The sequence below is a fragment of the Hydra viridissima genome, unplaced genomic scaffold, assembly GCF_058129835.1.
Source record: "Hydra viridissima isolate aposymbiotic clone 2 unplaced genomic scaffold, HvirCarnegie_v1 scaffold_7, whole genome shotgun sequence".
In the NCBI taxonomy this organism is placed as follows: Eukaryota; Metazoa; Cnidaria; class Hydrozoa; order Anthoathecata; family Hydridae; genus Hydra; species Hydra viridissima.
The window spans coordinates 18445700-18463115 of NW_028324306.1; the positions used below are offsets into that span (position 1 = coordinate 18445700).

The 17416-nt window shown below is 28.3% G+C and overlaps 2 protein-coding genes across 30 annotated transcripts in view; both read left to right on the plus strand.

Annotated features, from left to right (window-relative positions):
- The first annotated feature begins 2004 nt into the window (after positions 1-2004).
- LOC149886480 (uncharacterized) overlaps positions 2005-17416 on the plus strand; it is a 32581-nt gene continuing 17169 nt past the window's right edge. For 4 of the 29 annotated variants that reach the window (XR_016454032.1, XR_016454033.1, XM_090092715.1 and 1 more), the window contains exons 1-5: positions 4033-4241; positions 11741-11797; positions 12901-12928; positions 13128-13182; positions 16772-16923. Coding sequence is in view for 25 of the 29 variants with exons in the window: in XM_090092715.1 (XP_089948841.1) it covers positions 4149-4241; positions 11741-11797; positions 12901-12928; positions 13128-13182; positions 16772-16923 (385 nt within the window). In the remaining 4 variants the exon portion in view is untranslated. Of the gene's footprint in view, positions 2094-4030; positions 4242-5674; positions 5725-9624; positions 9711-10306; positions 10500-11740; positions 11798-12835; positions 12937-13127; positions 13183-15818; positions 16924-17416 lie in introns of those variants that run through there. The other 25 variants (XM_090092698.1, XM_090092692.1, XM_090092704.1 and 22 more) reach the window with 25 other exon arrangements.
- LOC149886481 (uncharacterized) lies at positions 6295-8605 on the plus strand. Its single transcript, XM_090093275.1, has 2 exons — positions 6295-8140; positions 8364-8605. The coding sequence occupies exons 1-2, from the start codon at positions 7903-7905 to the stop codon at positions 8603-8605; spliced, it is 480 nt and encodes a 159-aa protein (XP_089949401.1). The 5' UTR covers positions 6295-7902.

Genomic DNA, 17416 nt, shown 5'->3' on the forward strand with positions numbered 1-17416 from the left:
TAAAAAATAAAGAATTGCTTTTGCTGATATAAAGTATTCCCCATGAAATAGTGACCTACCAAAACATGTTAGATATGGACTTCTAGCTTTTTTCCATAAAAAGTCAGCAAAAAGAGGAAGTTAATTTAACAAAACAAACTGTTGAATAATTGATTAATTGAATAAATGGGTTCTTGTTAAATGCCAGTGCGGCAATTGATCAAATGTGGGTGAACATTTTATGTGCTAAAAGGCAGTGATATAGAAAATGTAGATATGTGCGTATCTGCGATTTACGGCACCGATTTTAAAGATAAAATCTGTGACCGTTTTTTCACCGCGTGCTCGAGGTAGGTGTCGTATGGATGGATTTTTCTCGTCTTTTTTTTAGAGTTTTATATTGACTTAGAAAATATTTTAAAACTAGAGTGCTGTAAGTTTACTGCAGTTTATTTTTTTCATTGCACTAACTAACTTTTATAGTGATTTCATTGCTATTGAAAACTTCATTCCTGTTCTGGAAGTGAATTGACATTGAAGGGATGATGGGTTTTTTTTCTAACTTTTGAATCAATTTTCTATATCTATTTTCTATGTACCTGCCAAATTTCATTAAAAATAATGACACGCTCATATTCTATTTTTGCACGCAGTAAAGGTACCAAATATTCTTCTGTTGTAGAGGTTGGGGGGGATTCACAATTATGAGCATTTTGTGTATTTGACTTTTTTATTCATTAAAAAATTGTTTTTATTTAGAAAAATGAAACTTTATTTAAAATATTGGTGATTTTTTAAAGTATTCAAAACGTGATTTACACACAAACACACAAAAAAAAACCACATTCTGTTATTAGTTGAATAAAAATATAACCGAGGCAAAGTAATGCGCTATAAACTAAACAATGAAGTTCAATTATAAAACCACCGTAAGCCGAACGCTAATTTTTTTGGTTTGTTGCAGTTTTCTTAAGCATTCCTTATAATGAATTTTTGTCACTTAAATGGGCATAACTTTTAGTAGAATCATTAGTTTTTTATGAAATTTTCACCATCGTAATACTGATTTAAAGCTCTTTATAAAGATGTATAATAATTAAATATTTGAATAGTTTAAAAATTTTGCACACATACCTAGAAAATGACAAACTCTTCGTTAAGTTGCAATTTTTGCAAAAATGTAAAAAAGATCATACTGCGAAAATATATTCGCGATTATAAAAGAAAATCGCAAATTCTTAACCGACACCTTTGATTTTTAGATAGTTGTTTAACAAATTTGTGTCAACTTTGATTTTATTTTGTGAATTACGAGAGAAATTTCTCGTAAACGAGTACGTATTTGTTTTATAACATCAACCTCTAGATATAAAAAAAATTCTAATAAAGTTATGCAAGCGCAAACCGTCCGCTTTTATTTAATTTTTTAGAAATTGATAAGTTTTCTTGAATAAAAGATTTTGCAGAAAACCCAGAAAAAACAACCTTTTATACAAATTGCGATCGACTAGAATGAATTCGTAAATGCAGAAGCGAAGCTATTAAAGGTAGAAACGAAGTATTCTCATATTCAATAGCATGTCATTAAAATGTCATTAAATTTTCTGAAATAACTAACAAAATACCACGTGAATATTTTTTACAGAACATGAAATCATATTCACCTCATGTTACTGAGACGAATATAAAAATTTTTTGAATTTGATAAGAAATACTGAGTTTTAAAAAGTAAGTATGTGTTTGATGCTCGTTTCGATTTCAACTATATAGCATTAAAGATTCAAATATGATTCCGGAATATTATTCAAATATGATTCCGAAATATGATTTAAATATGATTGCGAAAAGGTTTGGAAAAGAAAATACAATCGCGTTACGTTTTTTTTATGACGTTAAGTATTTTTTACTATAATTTATTAAGTATATTTTACGTATATTTTATTATTACGTATATTTTACTAAAATACATTACGTATTTTTTACTATAATTTCAGTATTTTTACTACAATTGCTTTCCTCAATCTCAATAGGAAAAAAAAAAAAGTCAAGTCATGTTTACAAGAAGTTGAAAAACGTTTAATAGTTATTTTTAAAAACACTTTGGTGAGCTTTCGGTGAGTTTTTTTTACATTTAATGTTAAATGCCGAGCACGTTCAAGCTACTCGAAGCCTCAAATGTTTCTTAATATCCCTAATCAAGCTTCTGATTGCTTATTTAAGGCTTTTAAAAGTCGAGGAAAATAAAATTTAAAGTTTTTTATTATTTAAACAAATCTATTTGATGCTCCTATTTATTCATTTTCAAGATATTATAAGGACTAGATTTAAGACTGCAAATTGCTTTAATCTGAAATGATTTTTCGATAAACAAAATTATTAGCAGTTGCAGATTTTATGTGGTATTTTAGGCAAGAAGTCGGTCGTTTTTATCTATTTATGGAAAAGAGTATTTCAAAGTTTTTTATTTAACGTTAATTTTGAAAAATAAAACATCAAAAAAAATCTTTATGGTTATGATAATTCTAATGGTTTTCATTGTTAGCTTTATTTTCAAGAATATTTTTCATCCGTCGTGTTTTCGTGTGTGTTATCGTGTTTTAGAAATGAAGCAGATTTAGGATTTCCGTTTTGAAATAACGATGCAAAAACTATTTTTCATTTTTTGTAGTTTGCAATCAACTATTGCATAAAATCTGTTATCACTGATTAATTTGATATTTATATAATAAATACTTTTACAAATTTATATGAACCATAGTCATCTTCAAAGTCCTATTAAACAAAAAAAAAATCCGCTTAAGGTCAATAAAATTTTTAAATACGTTTATCAAAAGTAACAAAAGTACATCTTAAGTACTGATCAACATGCGGTCGGAATTAGATGAAAATGACTCTTCAAAGAATTTTAAGTTAAAATACTTCTTGTCTTCAAAAATAAAATACTTCATGTCTCCAAAGTTTTGTTTCATTTGATCATTTGATCAGTTTGTTGTTTCATTTGATCAGTTTGTTCTTTAGTAAATAATTTGATCAGTTTGTTGTTTAATAAATCATTTGATCAGTTTGTTGTTTAATAAACATTTTCTTGTAAGCAAATCGCAAACGAAAGAAGCCATGTTAAAAGAAGGTCAAAAAGGTGGTCAGCGGCGTAGCTAGCTAAAGTTAAACAAATATGGAGTGTAGAGTTAGTTACAAGCTAAAATATATCCGTAAGTTTAAAGAAAAACCCATTAACACGAATTTTTACGAAAATTAAAATTTTACACAGGATTAATTATTTTGATGTCTAGCTCTTGAGGTCATTTGGTTAAATAACCAACCCTTGTTTGTTTTTTTTAAATAATTATATTTTCTCACTCAGTCAAAAGATGTAGCTAAACTAATGTTTGTTAAAACATCTATTCATTTCAGAAATGTATTGCTAACATCAAAATGAAATTCAAACATTTGTATCATTTTGTCTGCTTAAAACAAAAAGACAGCAAAAATAGAAACAAACAAACCAGCTTAAAATTGATTACAATTTCGAAATCCATGTTATGTCAAAACAGATATTTTTGACTTAATGAGTTACCGCCAAGGCATATTACGTTTTGTTACAACACTCCGTCTCAGATAACCTTTTAGTTATGCCATTGAAGGTTGAAACGCTTTCTCATATTTTGCCGTGTTAATTACACGTATAATTTGAGTACCTTACTCTAGCCTAATCGCGACCCCAACCCCAAGTTAAACAAAATATTTTACTTTAAATCGCTAAAAACATTTTACTTTAAATCGTTTTATTTACACTGTAATAAATTACATTGACAATTTATAGTAAAGGTCCTTCTTCGGAAATGATGAAAGGGTCTGTTAACTATTCGTAAGTTCTGGATAGAGCATCCCGCCATCGGAAATTGCGTAAATGCGTAAATTCTGATGTGAGAAATAGTTTATAAAGGTGACATCGGAGTCACCTTTATAAACTATTTCTCACATCGGAATTTACGCATTTACGCAATTTCCTATCATTCCTTCAAATACAAATGCCGTTACGAAGACCGCTAAGATGGTCAACAATCTTGATATCATTTTGCTGCGTTTTATTTGATTTTATATAACGAGAGGTTTTCTTTATCTGTGAGTAATGTTATAAAGTTTTTCTTTAAAGATTACGTATTTAAACCATGAAAGTCCGAGACGTGATCAAAAAGCTGTTCTACAGCGAAGGATCGACTCCATTGCCGATAGGAATTTGTTTAATTTTGTTTATTCTTAATGTAAGTGCCTTTTTATTTGAAAATGTTAGCTATGCAATAGATGTTTACTTGTCTACTCGATTTCTTTTAGTATAGAATAACTTTTTTTGTAAAGTAAAAACAAATGACGTCAAGTTTGAATAAATTATAAGATTGAATACCAAGTTTCAATGGCTTTCATCATGGACGTGTAAGAGATGGACGTGCAACTCATTGTTTTTTCATCAAAGAGGCCGCAGAAATCAGCGAGCCATGCGAATTTCCAACAAACTCTAAGGGTGGAATGCGAAAACCGTACTTGATTCAAGTTCGACTTGAAATCTCAAGTTCGACTTTGTCAAGCGAGACTTGAAAAATTGACTTGAGCGAATGTGTAAACGAGACTTGAAAATTTCAAGTTCGTGCTTGAGAAAGTTGAACTTAAAAAATAGTCGAGGCGTTTAATTCAGGGCGCTTATCGGAAAATATACTTTGCATCCAATAGCGATAATGCATTTTTTTTTACGGGAATAACCTTTTACTGAAACAAATTCGCAGGAACGGATCCAGGGTATTTTGCCACTTTGTCCGGATTTTAAAGACATGCCTTTCAAAATCTACATAATAAATACTCTAATATTCATAAAGAATTTGCTTGAGAGCCGCGACATTGAACCTTGAGTCTCTTTAGCCCACAGCGTCCTTCAACAAAACTCCTTTAATTATTTAGGTAGCACACTTATTAAAAAATTATTTGCACTCAAAAACTCATTTCAAATTTAATCTATTGATAAACCTTATTCATTAAAAATCAATAAATCAATAAACACTCCCAATTTTATGCCAAAATTTTAAAACATCTTAATCATTGGGAGGAAAGAGGAGGGGGGAGGGGAATCAAGTATTAGCACAAGCTTATTGTAAACACTCGTATATTGAAAATATTCCCGAACGTCTACCTCATTACTTTAATCTAATGCTATTTTTTCATCTAACTTTTCGAAAAAATCCAAACTTTGCGCTTATTTTAAAGAACAGATATTTTTCATTGCTGTTATAATTCTCAGCACTGATTTTTCATATCTTTGTTTAAGGAGTGTTACGCTTATGTAACTAAGAATAGATATAGGGTAAAGTAGGGTAAATTCGGCAAAGAGATAATTTCGACACCCCTTCAAAAGACACCTAAAAGTATTTATTTATTGGAATACTAGAATTATAGTTGGGTATTGTAGCAAGATAAACAATTTTCCTAAAAATATTCGTTTAAACTTTTATTTTTACATTACAGATACGTTAATTTATGATATAATATAAATGTAAATATATAAATCAAATGCTGTTTTCTTGTTTTACCAAGAAAAATGAGTCTAACGACAGTAGATGTTACAAAACAAAACAGTCTTTTTTCATTAAAGTTTTAGTTTGTTTTTAAAATTATTTACAGAAGTTGCATTAATAACATCTTGATCTAGGATATTCCAAGCTTCTACAACACGGTTGGTGAAGAAATTATGCCTAGAAAGTGAGTGTCTTACATATTGTCTTCTTAATTTCTGATCATGCCCTCTCGTAGTATTAGTTATTCTTTCAGGTTCGCTACGCCAGTTTATAATATTGTTCTAAACATCTAATTAATTAAATCTAAACATCTGAATTAGATCACCTCGTAACCTTCTATTAAGCAATTTTGAAAGTTCCATATTTTGTAACCTTTGTTCATAGTTTATATCTTTTGGGAAACAAATTTTATTTGCTCGTTTTTGGACTCTTTCTTTAAGATTAATATCTTTAGCATGGGTTCCATATTTGAAATGCATACTCTATTTGAGGTCATACGAGTGATATGTATAATAGTTTCATAGTATTTTTGTCGTTATAGTTGAACGCGTGTTTTCAACTTACTATTAGCTTTGTTAACAATATACTCAATGTAATTGTTCCCAATATAAATCATTTGAAATATATACACCTAAGTCTGGTTCTAAAGATGTCTCTTTAAGAATTTTTCTAGAGGTTCCTAATTCTTCAATATTGCATTTTAATGTGTATTTGTTTTTTGGGTTATCATGACTTATGTGCATTATCTTGCATTTATCACTATTAAAGCTTACATTATTATAGCTTGATTATTAACTTTTTCTTAAAATTTTTACCTTTTTGAAAATGTGGGATAAATGATTTTTTCTCGGAAAATTTTACCAAAAGTTGTTATTTATTTTATTCAAAAATATAAACTAAATAAAATGTGAGCAACAATAAGATGAAACTCAAAGTATGTTACAAGATATAAAAGTTTCCCCAAGGAATGCTCTGAAGAGATAATTTCGGTTGATAGTTTTTAATTTCGGCAGTGCCGAATTTGCCGACCTTTGCTTTCTCTGAAACCAAAATGGAAATAAACGTTTGAAATGTTATGTGTAGAAAAAGTTGATTTTGGTAATTCAGATAGTTATAAAATAATAGTGACTCTGTGAAACTTAAAAAAATAATTGTTCCCCACAATATAAATTAAATTTATGTCATATATGTGTGTGCGTGTGTGTGTGTGTGTGTGTGTGTGTGTGTGTGTGTGTGTGTGTGTGTGTGCATCATATAATGGGTCCAAAATGTGTAAAATATGGTAATTGGTCAAATAAATAGTTTAAACTAGCAGTAAATGCAGTTTTGATGGTTACTCAAAATATTCTGCTGCTAAACAATAACAAATACCAAGGCAAGCACTACATGACTATATAAAACGAGCGTCTGTTGATAACTCTGTTAAAAAGTTAAGTGCAGGACACCCAACAACACTCTCAGCTTTTCAAAAAAAAGAGCTTGTAGAAGTTCTTCTGACCATGTCACAGAAATTATTTGGTCTGTCTCCAAAAGATGTGAAACAAATGGGTTCCAGTATTGTGAAGAAAATGGGGTTATTCACAAGTTTAGTTGTCCAACTAAGTCAGCAGGAAAAGAATGGTTTAGGGCTTTTTTAAAATGTCATGATAAACTCTCTGTGAGAGTTGCTGAATCAACCTCATTGCATCGAGCCATTGGTTTTAATAGAGTAAAAGTTAATCATTTTTATGATGAACTAGAAAAAATAATGTTCAACATAGACGAATCTGGATTGTCTATATGCCATAAACCAGGAAAGTTGTTACCCTTAAGGGAAAACATAGTGTTGGTGGCTTAACATGCTCCGAAAGAGGAAATACAATCGCAGTAGTTTGTTTTCGATCAGCAAGAGGTTTTTTTGTCCCTCCAATATTAATTTATCCACGTATTCGAGTGAGACCTGAATTTTTAGATAAGGTTCCAATCGGTTCTATTTCTGGTGGCAGCAAAAATGGGTGGATAACAACTGATTTGTTTGAAAAATGGTTTGTCAAGAAACCAACCGGTGCTTCTAATTTTAGATGGACATTCAAGTTATAAAAAAAAACTTAGTGTTATTATAAAAGCTCGCGAGACAAATGTTGTTATATTATTACTTCCGTCCTACTGCACGTACACACTGCAACCACTTGATGTTTCACTTTTTAAAAGCAACAAATTATTCTATGATCAAGAAGTTAGTACTTAGCTTCGTCACCATCAGTTACAGGTTGTCCTGTAACTAAATTAGAGTGTTTGAGTTTTTTAGAGAGTTAGTGAATTATTTGGAATAGCTTATGGCAAAGCTGCAACTGTTCAGTTAGTGAATTATTTGGAATAGCTTATGGCAAAGCTGCAACAGGGTATAAAAAATTTGGAAATATTTCCATTTGATAGAAATGTGTTTTCTAAAGAAGACTTAGCTGCAGCTAAGACTACTGATTACTTGTATGGTGTATCAAAAATTTCAAAACCAAATATTACCTCTGAAATGCACCCTATTCTCCACAATGGGTCAGACTCTGCAAAAGATTCAGATCATATTGATTTTGTCACAGAATGTGTAATTGCTTCTCAGAAAGGTAAATCACTTTAAAAGATGTATTATTTTTTACCATCTTCCACCATTTACTTAAAAGACAAACGCTATTTTTTTAAATTCAAGCAAAATTATAACTTATCTGTTGCTTTATTAATCTAAAAAAAAGTTTCTTAGAAAAATAGTTCAAATTTTTTTAAAACATTTTAACAATTTACATGTTGCCTAATTTTATTCACCTTATTTAGTGAAATATTTTTATTTAGAATCTGCTTCACCAAATTCATCATTTACACTTCAGAAGTCATTAGAATTAGCCACCTCAGATGAAACCTCAAAACCTCATGGTCTTTCATTTAGATCACTAGCTGGACTTGATATTAAAAATACAAAACGAACAAGTATAAATAGGAGGGTAAATCATGCTGAAAAAATTTCTGGATCACCATATAAATCTCAGCTAGAGGAATCTTTAACTTTGAAGTATAAGAACAGGCAGCCACGCTAAAGCTGCATTTAAAAAAATATATGTACACATCAAAAGACGTGTTTAAATAACCTTGATGCTAAAGGTGCGATTGATAAACAACATTGTGCAATGTGTCAATACAGTTAATGTAATCCTATCGATCTGTATTTAAAGGATAATTGGGATAAATGCCAATAATGCTGTAGATGGTGGCATGAAACATGTGCTGTTATATGTGGTGTTTATGCTAAATGAGTATTTACTTGTGATGATTGTAAGAAACACTGATTCTTTAAAAAAAAGTTATATGTCATATATTGATAAACCGTTTTTTAACTTTCTTCAATAAATCTCTTTTTATAAAGTTTTGTTTGAATTCTGTATTTAAATTTTTTATGTATAACTATTGAAGTTACGTAAACTATTATTTTATGAACTACTTATGAGCTTATAAACATGAATTCTTATTTAAACAGAATTTAGAAATAATCATCGAAATCACAGAAATTACTAATCATTTTATTTACAATTTTACTTAGAAAGCACATTTTTCTAAAAAGGTTTCTGTTTTGAGTGATATATTCATATTTTACTAAACTTGGTGGTTCAAAAATTGTTAATCTTTGCAATTGCAAAGCTCTTAATTAAATGCCAAAAAGGTGTCACAAATTCCATTTAAGAGAAAATTAATTTATAAAATGCAGATTTACAGCTGTTTATAATATTTCAATTATATTAATGCGTTTTTACCGAACGTCTTAATTTTCTTAAGTATGCCGAATTTACCGTATCATTGTGCCGAAATTACCATACTAGGTCGCTAATTTTATCATTTTTGAGTATTTTGTAAAACAAATTTTACATTAAAACTTTGTAAGTTTGAAACAATTTTATAACTATTATTTAATAGATATATATGCAGGACATCGATATGCATGATATTTTCACGTTATTCAAGTAACCATTGTTTATAAAGAACAAAATTGCTTAATACGCCGAAATTACCCTAATTTACCCTACTTAAGCTTGTACTTAAGATTGTACATTGAAAGAGGAAATTGTTTGCGAGAGAATGTTTAACGGAACTTATCTTTGCAAATAAATGTTTGCTTAAGTCTACTTTTATCGAGGTTTGCAGAAAAATGTAATGCTTTGAAATATATTTTTATGCATACAAGTACATTCTTGTTAACTCCTATAATAAGACTACACCCACCCAACATAACATGTCTTTAAGACGACTTTAAGACGTCTGGACGACTTAAAGATAAGTTAAACACGTATTAAAAGTCGTCATTTGTTGGGTGGGTAATAATTATATAGTTTAATTGACAAAAAAATTTCAATGTAATATAGAATAACATTTAGGCCAAGTATCACCTATCAATTAAGAAAATAAGTTGTCAAAAATGGAAATCATAATGGTTTTATATATCTACTCTTCCAGGATGCGAAGGTTGTTTTCAAAGTTGCATCTTTTCTCGAACAAATGATTTCTTTGTAATTGAACTTTTTTTTTTCTTTAACTGCTGATAATTTGATCTGAGGAACAAAGAAGTCTTTTATTAACACATCCATGTTAGTTTTTGCTCATGAACATTTACCTTAAAATATCATCAAAGTTTCTTGAAATCCTTGTAACAAGATTCTTGAGGGTCATTTTTATTAGATGACTGTTTCTAAATAGATTGATCTTCTGCTTCATCAAAACCAATTGTATAGCGCACTTTTTTTTTATAGACTTTTGCCGGTTAAAGAGGATAAACAGAATATTAGGCATGGTGCGATAAAAAATTAGGTATGTCTTTTGGCTCGTATAGATGATTAATAGAAGATGACACCAGATGATTCAAAATCAAATTTATATTGTTAAAATACATATTGACATAGGTACTCCTGAAGTCAAAGTATGGGATCAATTTGAACCAAAAAAGTATTCAATTATATATATAAAATTTTATTCAAAAATTTTATCTTAAATACATCATCATTTAAAATTTATCTATGTGACTTAATTTACTTGCAAAAAAGTGTTGCAATGGCTCATTTAAAAGATAATAGCTATTTTAGTAATCTATAAAATACTCATAAATGACTTATTGGTAACGTAAAAAATGTTCTTAAGTTAAAAGTAGTAAAGAAAAAGCTATTTCAAAAATAGACTTTTATCAACAACTTGCTATATGAGCGACACAATATACATGAGATAATGTGGATTTTTTCTAAAAGCTAGATTTTCTTTTGATTTTTGTCCAGCTGCTGGTTGACTGTGCAAATTTCAAAGCACCCACAACAAGGTATATGGCATAATAATGATATAAATATTTTATTAAGACACCATTAGAAACATGAAAAACCCCTATGTTTGTGAAATTAGAAAACTCACCAAATAAAATATTCATCATTTGCACATTATTAGTGACCTTTACATGTAAAACAATAATTATCACCAAGATAAATAAAAGAAAAAAAAGTTAGTGATAATTTTACTTACCAAACGTCTCACAAACTTAGCTTATATTGCCAGTTACTGTGAAACAAAGCTTATATATGCAGAACTTGTGGGTTCCAAAAAAGTTTTATTTAAAAACACTGCACAGCTTCATTCACTGAAAAATTTACTAAACTTATGACAGCTAGTTTAGCTCTATTAGCAAAGCTCTTTTGGTTGTTAGTAATTGCACTTCTTGGCGGTTTCTTTAGATACAGCAGACAAATAATTTTTAAACGGAATGAGTTTACACCGTTTCAAAAGACTATAAACAGAACTCTTAGCTCTTTGTAAAAAAAATTGCAAGTAATATCAGGAGCTCATATATAAAAAAGAAAATGAAAAACCATTAACAATTCTGTAAATCATTCTTTACTCTGTACAGAACTATGGAAAATTTATTGGCATTTTTTAAAAACACAAAATTCAGATTCATTTTTAAGGGATAGACTGTAAGAATAAATGAAAGTGATTTTACAAACTCATTTTTTGAATTTGCTAACTCACTTTGATTTATTTCTACAGTCTATCCCATATCGCTTGGTCTTTTTTTAAAACTAAAATTTCTCAGGCAAGTTGTTTATATTATAATATATTAATTGTGCTTTATTGTTTTTTAAATTTTGAATAAAATATCACTATCAACAAAGTTTGTAACATTGAAAGTGAATTTTTTTTTTTAGTTTTTTAATGCTGTGGTAATGACATCAGTTTTTTCATATGTTCCTCATCTTGTCAAGGTATTTTAAATTTATTTATATTTTTTTGTACAAATATATTCACACATGTATTCATATGCCAAGCACATTCATTTTTATCTAAGTTGGTAATGTGATAAATAAAATTGTTAGGTTATATATTTATCCTAAAAATAGGGGTTCAAGATCAGTTACGTTCATTTTTGTTATTAAAATTGTCAATCAAAAACAATGATCAATTCTGAGACAAAAAAATTGTTAAAATTAAATAGTCGCTTACAGCAAGTTTTCTAATTTTGTAATTTGACTAAATCAACTTATAAATGTATTATTTAAAATCACAATAAAAAAAAAAAGGGCTGGACCAGTGTTCAATTGCAACTCTTAATTTCCATAATGATTCTACTCGCATGTCTGTGTTGATAGTAATTTAATATTACGATTTTATTTGTAAAAAGAGGGTTTGACAAAATGGGGTACCATTTAATTAGGTCAAACATAATAAATCAAAGATCAAGATCAGTATTTAAACTCACAAGGTAATAATCAGTGGTTAAGATTTAAGGAATAAGATCAAAGTTGTTTATTTAGTTTCTTGTAATGCCCATTCTACAACATGGGCAATATTCTATATATTATATACTTGGACACTATCCCGAATGAAAACAATACTGGAATCAGCATCATTTCCTAGTAAAGTTTCTTATTGAAATTGAATTAATGAGATTCATTATGTTTAATTGATTACTGGCATTTTTTTGTCCTATGATAATAATGAAAAAGATTTATGTCTTTAATAAAGTTCTTGTAAGGTTAATCTTTTTGCTAGGTGTTTTAATGTATTTTTAAAGTAAAAGTCAGTGATGTATTTTAAGTATTATCTGTAATGTTATTGCTGATGCTATTGATTGAGTTTTATACTGTTGTAACTTGTGGTTAATGTTATCATTTTTATTGATACTATTTTCATGCTGATTTTATCAAGTTTACTTTAACTAAATGATAATTAGAACTAAAATTACTTCTCATGGAAACTCCGTTAACATTTTTTGCTGTTTTAATATTATGAGTATTATCTTATTATTGCTCTGTATCTTCTTATTATTCTGTATTTAAGTGATATGAAACAAGGTTGTTATTTTCAGGACTATGGAACCACTGAAGTGGATACTGGTAAAGGGGTTTGAAAATAACTTCATTTCTTGTTAGCTAGTGAAATTTTCTATCACATTATTTAAAGAATTTTACTGTTGACTAAGATTTTTTTCTATTTATAATTTGCATGCAGTGAAACTATTTTTTTTTTTGTAAATAAATACAACTCTGATAATTTATAAAATAGATTTTAAAAATAAATTGTTTTTGGTTTTAGGAAGAAAGACAGGAATACTTGCATCAGCCATGTTTGTTGCCAGAATATTCAGCAGGTAATTTTTTTTAAAGGTTTTTAAAAACTTTTGAAAATTGGAAAAAATATTTTAACTACCCACCAAACTATAAGTAATAAATTTAAAGTAATTTGCAAAAAAAAAAAAAAGATTGCAATTACTAAGAAAATGCAAAATATTTTTTCTTTTAAATAGATGCATTTTTATTTACAAATCAAATTATAGTAATTGTAACATTCATTTGAATTTCTTCAACTCTCAGTTTTGTGCAGTTAATCCATATTCGAATGCATTAACTGCTGAAAAACAGGAAATGTGTACTGTTTACCCTCTAAAAGACTTTAAATGGTCATACCTTTTAAACAAGAAAATTTTTTGAAATAAAATTTGCAATCTTTCAATGAATTTTGATCTAGTTTGATGTAACAAATTAAAATTGAAAAGAACTCATTAGAAACAACATCCAATGGGTGACTATCAGAGTCTAAGTAGGGTTTGGTATAATCTTTTTCACATTGTAAAAATGACTTGCTGGTTTTTATAATTAGATTATTATTACTGAAATTTTATAATACAAATGTAAAACTTCAATTATAATAATCTTTTCATAAAATTAAAGTTTGTTCAATAATAATAATCTTATCATAAAATTTAAAGTTTGTTCATAGGGGGTTTAATATTTAGTTTTTACAGTTACTTTAGAGCATACAAAGTGTGGACTTCGCATTCATATATACATGCACACCCATATTCATACATTCATAAACATACACACATACATACATATATAAAAAGAGCTTTCTGAGTTTTATTATAAGATTATTATTATTGAAATTTTACATAGCTTCAGTTTCCAACTCATTCGCCAAAATTGATTGAAGTCCTGATAAATGTATTTCAGAGCTTGTTTAATCCAGTAACATAAGCCTAAAGAATATAAATAGTAAAAAAGAAGTTCCAATCTATTTTAAGAAAAGTTATTGAAGTTTATTCCAGTTTCATAGATTTACTGAAATAGGCTTTGATGATGCAGTTTGTTTTCAAACCATATGAAACAAAATCTTTTGATCTTCAGATACTGTTTAATCTAATTTGGAATAAATTGAACATTTTTTTAATACTTCTTTAGTAAAGTCAAAAGGGCCATTACAATAGTTTTGTGGATGCTAGAATCTTTGAACTTTTTTCATACATCTGTCATCCTTGCTCAATTTCTGTGGAAATTTTTTTAACTCAGGTCTTGGAGTAATTGTGAGCAACTTTAAGAACCACTTTCTTCCAGCTGCATTTAGTTTTATATCAGGCTCATTTGTTTCTTGATTTTTTTAATGAAGCACCATTGTTTCAAACTCTTCAATGTCATCGCACTACATAATAGGAGTATCTTTTTCTGTCCACAATGCATACATAAAAAATGAAAATGAATGATACATAATGCAATTTAGTTATCTAAACAAATTTCGAGCAAAAGGTTACTTACCTCATAACTTATTTCATTTAGTTCTAATAGCAATGGAAATTCTTCAATATTGAAGAATTTTCCAATCACCTTGTTGCTGTCAATCAGTTTAACGTTGAAACCAGATTTCATATTTCCAACTTCCTTCACTTCTCAGAAATTGTGCAACTTTAATTCTATTGAGATTACTTATAACTAATTACAAAATTGTAAATTGTCTTTAAACTTGTTAGAAGATTATTTTTTAACTATTATTTTGCAGCAAAATATTACCTGATGTGTAGTTTTAATTAAAGTTCGTTCAATATATCCAAAGAAAAGAAAAGTTTCTTAAACTAATTATGGCAATAAGTTGCTTCGGACCAAAAGTTTTTAAAGCTAAGCTGTGCTCTATTCATATTTGCTCAAATATTTGATAGAAGTGGACAGAACTTTTCCTTAGATTATTGGTTTTACAATGGCTTAATTGTTTGTTTTAAAACTTTACGCAGGAATGTTGAGTTCTTTGTCCTGTTTGAGCAATCTTAACATTTATGGTTTTCTGAAAGTTTTCTTGAAACATCTTCAACTTTTAAACTTTAAATGGTCATAAATGGTCTAAGATTTTTTGATTAAATTTAAAATATGTTAGTGAACTTTAATCAAAGTTGATTGAACAAAAAAACAAAGTTATACGATTTTAGGTGAAATACTAGGAAGGGTTTGGTTAGTTCTAACTACGCTAACATTTTGCAACTTATCTTCATTTGGCACCGTTACCAACATACAAGATATTGTTCCATGCCTTTTAGTTACCTATTTTAAACAAAAAAAGTTGTGATTTACAAAATATGTGAGTTCTCTCCAGGTGCATATTGAAATAAATTGGTTTTAACATTTTTGAAATGATAAAAAGTTTTCTGATGATAATAGTAATATAAAAAAATTTTAGTAATTTGTTACAAGTTCTTAGAGCATGTTTCTAATCATATTGTCTTATATGCTATTAGGATTGTCTTATTTCACTTCTTATTTGCTTTTTAATGATTTTAAACATTACTGATAAAATGGTGTTAAACATTATTGATAAAATGGTGTTACTGATAAAATGGTGTAATACTGATTCAACTGATAAAATGGTGTTAAAAGTATTACTTAAGTATAAACTCTGCTAAAACTTGATGCGTTGTCTCAATTGAGACTAACAAAAAAAATTGTCTTGTAGTTTGTTTTGTAGGGTGCTGTGGAGTAGCATAACAGTAGGGCTACCACCACTTGTGTCAGATGTCATCTAATCCAATCAAGGCTCACCGTTCACTGAATGAGAAAGAAGTTTCTACTGGCACCCTAATGTCTCCAGGTGATCAAAGATCATCTATATTATACTGCTGCTGATTATAGAAAAATGATATGTGTGACATAAGTCATAGTTTTTACTGTTACTATTATTTTTTTGGTCAAAAATAATGAAACCTGACTCAATCAGATAGCGCCTGACTTAACTGTTAAAAACCTTGATATTATCCTGTGATATATAAACCTTGATATAAAACTGTTTGACTCTTTTGCTTATTGTTCAGTAGCAGTTTTTGCTGCATTCCACAAACAAAACTCTATTGGTATAAAAAAATACAGAACCAAATTTCTGTTTTTCATAATACAATTAGCTATTCTGAGATGATGTCAGTCCCATAAAAAAAATTATTTAAAGATTTAGAATGGAACATTTAAAAGGTAAATGTCATAAAACTGCAAGGTATACAAATACTGTCCTATTGTAGAAAAAATAACTCTGCAAACAAAAATAAAACATATTACAATGGTGTATCTTCAGACTTTCAACACATTTGTACAGTAGATAGAAAAACAGACCAACTTTCCTTAAAATCTCAAAACCTTTGCTAAATTGGTTAAAATAGCAAAGTTTTTATAATTTTCTACAAATACAAACATACATTAGCTAACTAAATACTGTTGCTAACTTGATCTAAATGAAAATTTAAAAATAACATCATGCATCAACCAAGGAAATCAATCAAATTTAAAGGTGATTCTAATATTTTTCTTACGACTGTACAAATGTAAAAAAATTTTTAAAACAACATAATCTGAACAAAATGTAAAATAAGTATTTTTAAAAAAATTTCATTGCTTGACTGTTTTTTTTTTAATCACTATTTTTTTCTGTAGTTTTACATGGGGATATATTAGTGATAAATGTGGAAGAAAGTTATCTCTCCTATTGGCCGGAAGTTGTCTTGCAGTTACAACACTGATGTTTGCTTTTTCTTTCAATTACACCTGGGCTGTGGTGACAAGATTTTTGCAGGGTTTGAGCATGGGTGACAAAATATTACTAGTTATTTTAGCAAATATCCCATTGCTTGGTTTTGGAAAGACTATATTTATTTTTAAACTGAAATGTTATTTGTTTCTGTCTGATACTCTTTATCTGCTTTGTCATTATGATATAGGTAATTGTATCAGAATTAGGAAAAAGAGTAATTCTTTTTATATCCTAATTGATATAAAAACTGAATATACATTCTTTGAAGAAATTATAATTTGTGTAAGAAATGCTAAAGTGACAAAATCAAGATTCTGTTAAAAATATTTTTATTCAAATTTTGCATTTCCTCTTATTTCACAAGAATGATTTTTATAGTAGCTTTTCCATGAATATCATAAAAATCCATTATTTTTATAAAGCATTAAGTGTTCAAAATAATTTTAAAGAATATTTAAAAGCATTTTAAAGTTGAAACAAAATTTAAATACAAAAAAGAGTTCCAAATATAATATGTTGTTGTTCTAAAAATAAATTTAAAACAGATA